A 9,215-nucleotide genomic window follows, 5' to 3' on the forward strand; every position below is an offset into this window, starting at 1 on the left:
CTATCCTATCGTCCTTTGACCTTTAATTAGGCTGAAAATTCTAAACTGCCAGACCAGTGAACACTGGCTAAAGTTAATAGGCTAAATAATACAGGACTGTTAACACGATCCATGCTGGTTGGTGAAGTTAAAACTAAGACATCACAACTTTCTTTGTTGGAGAGAGTTTATTGACTTAGTCAACACTACTCCCACCCACCAGTATCCCAGCTATCCCCATATTTACCTATCACCTGTTTAACAATATATTTGCCATTAAACCTTAACAATGTGATTAGTAGGACATTGAGAAGGGATACATGCATCAAGTGAAAGCAAAAATCCTTCAAATAACAAAAGAGAATCAGGTCATATTAAGTTGTTACCTTCTTTAGAATCTATTTCTTACACTTGATAATGCTCCATACACCTACGTAGTGTGTGAAGTTGAATGAGGAGAATAATGAGAATTTCCAGTCCACAGTGTTCAAATCTCCTGACTGAGCTAAAACTGAGATATACTGCCATGAGAATTACTGGAAAGCTCTGAAGTCTGCACTTGTGTGTTAGGATCTAATATCAGTGCCATCATGCTGCATACACTGCACTTTAATGGTTCAATGATTAGATTAATTGAATTAATCTAACCCGTGGACTAAGTTATTCTTGTTGACATTTCAAACTGCCAGTTCTGGCCATCAACCAACTTTTGACATAATTAATTAAGAAATAGGAACACCAACAAAGAAAATCCATCCTGGACTAACATCTCCCATTGCCATGGTCTGATTGGTTACCTTTGCCATAGGAATACTAAGCATCACCCAGAGCTGCAAATCACGTGACATATCACCCCCTGAAGCTGATACAAGCTTTAAAAAAATGTCATTTCATGTTGATCACACTTTTATGTCAACTTTTTCAATTCTAAATGCCTGTGCCCACTTTGCTAATGGATGTTGCCAATGTAAACTTTTCACCTTGTATTTATACCCTCCTGCCACTGGTAGCGCTGTAGTGCCTATGTTTCACATCTCCTAGCCTGTAGTGTTCTGCAGCCAACTTCACTACCCTGCCTTCCAAATTACTGTATGTTTTGGCATTTCCTCCATCCCTGTGCTTGTTGACCTGCATTATCAGCTGGTCCATCATGCGTCAAATTTAAAATTGCCTCTTCATTTTCAAATCCCTCCAAGGCCTCATCTCTCCCTAGCTCTGTAACCTCCTCCAGCCTGACCTCCTTCAGCCCCAAAACCCTCTGCACTCCTCCAATTCTGGTCTTTTGCACGTTCCTGGTTTTCATTGCTCCACAATTGACAGAGCTGGGCGTATAACTGGGCTGGATTTGGGATTATAGCTGAGCTCGGAGCTGGGCGTATAACTGGGCTGGATTTGGGATTATAGCTGAGCTCGGAGTTGGGCGTATAACTGGAGTTGGAGCTGGGATTATAGCTGAGCTCGGAGCTGGGCGTATAACTGGAGTTGGATTTGGGATTATAGCTGAGCTCGGAGCTGGGCGTATAACTGGAGTTGGAGCTGGGATTTTGGTGAGCTCGGAGCTGGGCGTATAACGGAATCTTTACTGTTAACACCTTTGTATTTCCAACAGGTGACGATAGCAGCGGATCGGGAAGTGGTGATTCCTGCTCAGAGGATGGCTGTGGCAGGAGAAGGTTCATCAATGCTGCAACCAGGTCACCCGTTGTCTATGCCATCCCAGAGCAGAGTGGGAAATCCAAACTAGGAAATGGTGGTAATGTCCTGCGATGCTCAGCTGCCTTTGTCCACCTGCTGGCCTTGGCCCTTGCCCTGCCATTTTTCTGGCGGTAGAATTCTTTGTGGGGCGTGAGAGAGACTGAGGCAAAACCTTTGCCAAAAAGGACAAGCATTTTGTTTAACCTTGCAACAAGATAAAAGAATCTTATGGCTATTTGTAAATTCTGGCGGTGCTGGAGGTGAATATACTTTGGATCTTTGAACACTTTGGGAAGGGGAGTTTCCTCAGTGCAGTTGGAGGAGGTCCCAGTACTTTTCAAGCCGAATTTTTTTTCCCCCACCTTTTGGACATCTGGTCACCCATTCTCAACACAACACAAACACAGGCTCCCACTGGGAGACCAGGAGATTTCTGTGTGTAGAAAGGCTAATAATAAAAAAAATCCTAAGGCTGAGATTGAACTCCTGTTCTTGAAGGTAAACATGCCAGTGAAGTATGTTCTGGTACATCATGCACATTGACAGTATGGGCACCCACAGTGATGTCATGTGGATGTTATCCCTATATTTCAGGTGAATTGCATCATTGTGGACCAGGATCAGTCTCCCTGGAGATTTTTTTTCCCCGATAGCAAGGCTATTTGGTTCTTCTTAGCCTGTAGTGTATGAAGCGTTGGTATAATTGTTTGTGAAATGTCCTTATCGCGGGGTTCTCTGTTTCTCATATTAAGCCTTTAAGAGCAAAACGGTGGTTGATATTTCTCAAAAGGGCAGAGATCGACTGATGCTACTTGTACTGTTGTTAACACTGCACTGTCAAGATGGTAGAGAATGGGATTATTAAGTGGGGTGGGGGTGGGGGTGGGGGGGGAGTGCAGGTAGGATGAGCGTGGGAAGTTACCTTCTGCAGGAGTTAAAACATTTTTAAAAATTGGATTATTGAGACCATCCTCCTATTGTGACACAAATGCCTCCTCAATGGCACAGACAGGAATCTGCTGTCATCTCTTGCAGGCGAGTAACTTGTATTCATTTTTGTTTCAACAGAAGGGTTAATGGAAAAATAGAATAGGCAGACGAGATGTTTTTAAAAGAGAAAATGATTACAAGCGCACGCGTGCAAAAAGCCAACTTCAAGCTGACCATGGGCGGCCAATTAATATTCAGCAGCGAGTGCACAGGGAGATGATGGATATAATGTCCCCTTGCTTTCTCGTTCTTGAATTTTCAATTTACTGAAAGATCGAGGGCAATAAATGAGTATGCTGACGGTCGGTGGGGCAGAGGGTGGGGCTGATAAAAAGGGAACGGGCCGTAGATCAGATACCTTATGTATGTTGTCCTTGTGTGGTAGAGGTGTAGAAGCATTGTTGTGTTTTAAAATATGGCTACCATTTTAAGCCCAAAAGATAACAGTCAATGGAGGCATTCTGAGGTATGAGTGCTGGGAAATGTTAGGTCTAAAAGGGTGGTCACTGCCTTTGAACTGCAAAATTAAAGAAGGAAAAATAATTAAGTTGCATTGCTTGAAAAGACATAAAAACAAGATATCTCGCTGGGTGGGGAAGGGGTAGTTTTGCTGTGGCAATAGTGAGCTGGCTGTGGAACAACTATTCAGCTTCCCAGTTGTGCCCGTTCATTCTAGGAATTCATTTTGTCCTCAACAATGCCTTGTATGCATTTTGCATTTTGGAAAAAAATTAATAAAAAAACAAAATTGCACACAGAAATGGCATGCTAACCTCCAATTTATTTCCATTAGTTCTCTTTTTTAGCATTTTTAGTTTTCTGTTTAATTTAACATTTCATTTCAAGCCTATACATACCCATCTCTTCCCACCAAAAGTCATTTCAGTCTTATGTAAAGTATGTAGTTAGGTATTTTCTCCAATAATGATTTGATGTGTTGGATATGCTGCTGTTACCCAGCGGTGACCTGGATAACCTCGCAACCACCACCCCCTCACCCAGTGATGACCCCTGGATAAACCAAAATTCCCTTATCCAATGGTTACCCTGGATATGTCTGCCCTCATTCAGTGTTGACCATGGATGACCCACTCACCCTACCTCACCCAATGGTGACCCTGGATAACTCCTCACCCCCTTGCTCCTCACCCCCTTGCCCAGTGGTGACCCCGGATATCCCCTCCCCCCTCCCCCTGCTCCCCACCCCATGAGCAGTTTGCCTCATTTTACAGAGAGTAACCTTTGGGTGTCTGTGTATCATTTGCTTATAGACCTCTATGAAACAAAATTTGGTATTTAAAAAAAACAAGGTACTTTATATAGTTGGCTAGGTCACAGATGTCACACGGTAACTAATGTAGAAGATTTCTTTGTTCACATTTTTAAATTACATTTTTACTCAATAATTCTCCATGACATGGTGTCACAACAGAAAGCACTGGGATTGATACAAGAATGAAAAAATAAAGGCTAAAACAAAGTCAAATACATTGGCGGCTTAAAATAGAAGCTGTCTGTCACGAGCTGACAGATTTATAAAGATTCCCACTTTCAAACTCCGTTCAAACCGCTCAAATCTCCTCAGAATATTTCATTTATTAAAAGCCGTTTCTTGGTTTTTCTCCATCAGACTGACCACACAGCTGAGGATTAAATCCCTGCTCCCTTTTCTTTGGGTCCTATTTTACATGCATATTGCTAATATTCCAGCTGGTGGTTGTGATTCTTTCAAAAAATATATATTTTAATAATTTTTTGCACTGTCTTAACTTTAGATTTTAAAATAAAAATGTAATTGGGACCAAGCTGGTTTGAAATTTAAGGACCTAACAACGCTGGAGGGGTTATTTTCTCGCTGCACGTGTTATTCGATATCCACCTTCCATCCCCTGGCCCCCATCTCCCCCACACCAAGTTCCTGATTTTTTTTCTTTGTAATTCTCAGTTACTGATTGCTGTAACAAAGCTTCTGTTATTTGCAGTTGTTGTCTGGATAACTTTTAACTTCACTTGCTTTTGAGTAAAGCCTAACATGAATTACTCTATATTTGATATTTAATGTCTTCTCTCATGCTGTTCCCCCCCCCCACTCTTGAGTTTTCTCATGTTTTTCTTCCATGCTTTTCATGTCTCCTGTGAGTTCCCCCCACCACTCCCTCTCTCTTTCTCACATTCGTTCTCTTGCGTTTTTTTCCCTCTCAAATTATTCTCTCTCTCACTCGTTCTCTCGCATGGTAGGGAGTAAACTTTTACAACGAGGCAAGAGTCGCAGCTTACATTCAATTAAAACTTTTCAGTGTCTCTGAGTGAATGGTTTAGGATTTTTTATATTACCGCAGGTGTAAATTTTTGTAAAATCTATTAATTTAAAAAGGAAGCGACCATTTGATGACAATAACAAGGGTTGGGAGAATGGTTTAATGCGATTGGAGGAGAAAGTCTTTTTTAGTCATGTGACCTATGTACCAACGGTAGTTAAGTCGCTGTATGGAGGAATGTACACACACATTGCTTTCGGGCTTGCAAGGCGCCGAACCAATTGAATGGCCTTGCAAAATCTTAAAGCCTGGTGAGCTTGTCCAATGTGGAATTGCTAGTCAAGTCTGGCTTCAGGGGGCTGCAAGGGTAGATGATGAGAGGGTCTCTTCTCCCTTTCACTCATCCCAGCTAACAGGTCACCTTTCATGAGTGTGGAGAAGGGGCATTGGCAATAGTTTTACAGACACAGCATAGCAAGCATGTACATCTAAAAATAACGAAACATAAAAGGACAATCTCTATTCCTTTCCCCATCCCTTCACCCTTTAAGTTGCTTTAACTGTACTTTCCTGTCTTTTGTACTAATATCAGCTCAGGGTTCATGCAGTTCGGACACTAAGCATGCAGAGACGGCCTTGAAAGGCCTACCTTTATCCTGTGATGTTTGACACTTTACATAATCATTGGTCATCTTTTTTGAGAATTCATTTGGGACGGTGGGGGGGGGTGGGTTAGGATCAGGGCATCTTGTGCACCATCATTGGTAACACACGCATCGTGACTGGTCTTTACAAAAAGGCAGCGTCTGACTTATTGGGGCCTTTCAACTGCCTCTAGTTTCTCGGTCCTGTTTTGTTTCAGTACCTGACGATTGGCAGGGTGTGTTGGGTTTTTCGCCATTCCTAGGGATAAGGGTGGTGGTGTGGTTGCTGGGATTTGATTTGATCTCCCTGCAGGTTAAGCAAGCCTGTTCAATCTGGCATGCGCACTGCACCAATAGGGCCCTTACAGTTTGTTTGTTGGCCTGGGGCCAAACTCTAGCAAGCAAGGGGGAGATTGCTGGAGGGAGGGACTCCCTATGGCTACCCCCTCTTAAATTTCCAGGTGGAATTTTCTTCTCATTTATCATAGTAATAAATGGAATGAGGGATAAAAATTGTGGCCCAGTTATGTCCAACGGTCTACAAGTAGGAGGGACCATTTTGCCCACCACAGCATACATTTCTCTTGCTTCCAATTCCTGGCCTGGTTGCCAGCAATTTTCCTGACATTTCAATTTGTTTTCCCCAAAGCACCAAAATGTTGAACAGACCTTTTTAGGGTCAGGGGGAGAGCGGAGAGCCTTTTATATCAGGGAGGATCTCTTAAATGGCTGTTATCACAAAGGTGCATTGTCACCATGCCAACAGCAGCCTCAGGCCTCGGTAGCACAACTCCTGCCCCCGTGGCCATGTCAACTCAGTGGATTGTTTTACTCACTTCATAGGTTCACTGGTGTAGAGAAAAACTTTGCCCCATCAAGTTGAAACACCTCACAAGTCATTCTGTGCCTTTTTAAACTCAAAAGGAATGTATTAAATGTCAATATGGTAGTCTCTCTTTAATTTTAATGTTGATCGTTTGATTGGGCTGTTTACTGTCAATAACCTCCAAGACTAAGATGCTTTGGAAATCAGTGTTGTTAAGTCTTTCTTTATTGTGTTATTTTGTTGCTTTAAAAAAATAACAAAAGTACACATTCACCCGTTTACTAGACTTTTGGTTTCAAAGCTTTTCAAAAAATAAAAAGAACATTTTGAGTCTAACGTCTCAGCTCTCCTTGTCTCTTTTAAAACTCACTTTTCGCAACCGCTGGTTGTCCCAAAGTGCTCTACAGCCAATTTTGAAATGTAGTCATTGCTGTATTCTGGAAAGGCGGTGGTCAGTTTGCACAAAGCAAGGACACACACATAACATAAAACAGAATTACCTGGAAAAACTCAGCAGGTCTGGCAGCATCGGTGGAGAAGAAAAGAGTTGACGTTTCGAGTCCTCACGACCCTTCAACAGAACTGAGTATAGTTAGGAGAGGGGTGAAATATAAGCTGGTTTAAGGTGGTGGTGGGGGGGGGAGGGGAGAGAAGTTGAGGGTGGGGGTGGTTGTAAGGACAAGCGAGCAATGATAGGAGCAGATGATCAAAAGATATCACAGACAAAAGGATCAAAGAGGTGTTGACGGTGGTGATATTTTCTAAGAAAATGTGCTAATTAAGAATGGATGGCAGGACACTCAAGGTACAGCTCTAGTGGGGGTGGGGTGGAAAGACTGACAAGGTATTAGTTGTAGATTTTAAAATAATAGAAATTGGTGGGAAAAGAAAAATCTATATAAATTATTGGAAAAAACAAAAGGGAGGGGTAAGAAACGGAAAGGGGGTGGGGATGGGGGGAGGGAGTTTAAGATCTAAAGTTGTTGAATTCAATATTCAGCCCGGAAGGCTGTAAAGTGCCTAGTCGGAAGATGAGGTGCTGTTCCTCCAGTTTGCGTTGGGCTTCACTGGAACAATGCAGCAAGCCAAGGACAGACATGTGGGCAAGAGAGCAGGGTGGAGTGTTAAAATGGCAAGCGACAGGGAGTTTGGGTCTTTCTTGCGGACAGACCGCAGGTGTTCTGCAAAGCGGTCGCCCAGTTTGCGTTTGGTCTCTCCAATGTAGAGGAGACCGCATTGGGAGCAACGAATGCAGTAGACTAAGTTAGGGGAAATGCAAGTGAAATGCTGCTTCATTTGAACGGAGTGTTTGGGCCCTTGGACGGTGAGGAGAGAGGAAGTGAAGGGGCAGGTGTTGCATCTTCTGCGTGGGCATGGGGAGGTGCCATAGGTGGGGGTTGAGGAGTAGGGGGTGATGGAGGTGTGGACCAGGGTGTCCCGGAGGGAACGATCCCTACGGAATGCCGCCGGGGGGGTGAAGGGAAGATGTGTTTGGTGGTGGCATCATGCTGGAGTTGGTGGAAATGGCGGAGGATGATCCTTTGAATGCGGAGGCTGGTGGGGTGATAAGTGAGGACAAGGGGGACCCTATCATGTTTCTGGGAGGGAGGAGAAGGCGTGAGGGCGGATGCGCGGGAGATAGGCCGGATACGGTTGAGGGCCCTGTCAACGACCGTGGGTGGAAAACCTCGGTTAAGGAAGAAGGAGGACATGTCAGAGGAACTGTTTTTGAAGGTAGCGTCATCAGAACAGATGCGACGGAGGCGAAGGAACTGAGAGAATGGGATGGAGTCCTTACAGGAAGCGGGGTGTGAGGAGCTGTAGTCGAGGTAACACACACGCAACATGGTGATTATGACCAGATTATCTGGCAACAAAGATGCCAGTCTTAAGCCAATTCGATTCACTCCACATGATATCAAGAAATGGCGGAAGACACTGGATACTGCAAAGGCTGGGCCCTGATAATATTCTGACAATAGTACTGAAGACTTGTGCTCCAGAACTTGCTCTGCCCCTAGCCAAGCTGTTCCAGTACAGCTACAACACTGGCATCTACCCAGCTATGTGGAAAATTGCCCAGGTATGTCCTGTAAACAAAAAACAGGACAAATTCAACCCGGCCAATTATCATCCCATCAGTCTACCCTCAATCATCAGTAAAATAATGGGAGGGATCATCAACAGTGCTATCAAGCAGCACTTGCTTAGCAATAACCTGCTCACTGACACTCAATTTGGTTCTGCCAGGGCAACTCAGCTCCTGACCCCATTACAGCCTTGGTTCAAACATGGACAAAAGAGCTGAACTCCCGAGTTGAGGTGAGAGTGACTACCTTTGACATCAAGGCAGCATTTGACAGAGTGTGGTATCAAGGAGCCCGAGCGAAACTAGAGCTAATGGGAATCGGGGGAAAACTCTCCACTGGTTGAAGTTATACCTAGCACAAAGGAAGATGGTTGTTCAGCTCCAGGACATCACTGTAGGAGTTCCTCGGGGTAGTGTCCTAGGCCCAACCATCTTCAGCTGTTTCACCAATGACCTTCCTTCCATCATAAGGTCAGAAGTCGGGATGTTCGCTGATGATTGCACAATGTTCAGCACCATTCAGAACTCTCCAAATATTGAAGCAGACCATCTCCAAATGCAGCAAGATCTGGACAATATCCAGACTTGGGCTGACAAGTGGCAAGTAACATTTACGCCACACAAGTGTCAGGAAATAACCATCTCCAATAAGAGAGAATCTAACCATCGTCCCTTGATGTTCAATGGCATTACCAGCACTGAATCCCCCACTATCAACATCCTGAGGGTTACCA

The 9,215-nt window shown here is 44.0% G+C and overlaps 1 protein-coding gene across 1 annotated transcript in view; it reads left to right on the top strand.

Moving 5' to 3' along the window:
* Positions 1–6,728, top strand: part of LOC144693625 (glypican-1-like) — a 180,900-nt gene extending 174,172 nt beyond the window's left edge. The window contains exon 9 of the mRNA XM_078563456.1: positions 1,589–6,728. Coding sequence (XP_078419582.1) covers positions 1,589–1,809 — 221 coding nt within the window. The 3' untranslated portion in view covers positions 1,810–6,728. The remainder of the gene's footprint in view (positions 1–1,588) is intronic.
* The last annotated feature ends 2,487 nt before the right edge of the window (positions 6,729–9,215 follow it).

Source organism: Cetorhinus maximus, chromosome 19 (genome assembly GCF_964194155.1).
Source record: "Cetorhinus maximus chromosome 19, sCetMax3.hap1.1, whole genome shotgun sequence".
Lineage (NCBI taxonomy): Eukaryota > Metazoa > Chordata > Chondrichthyes > Lamniformes > Cetorhinidae > Cetorhinus > Cetorhinus maximus.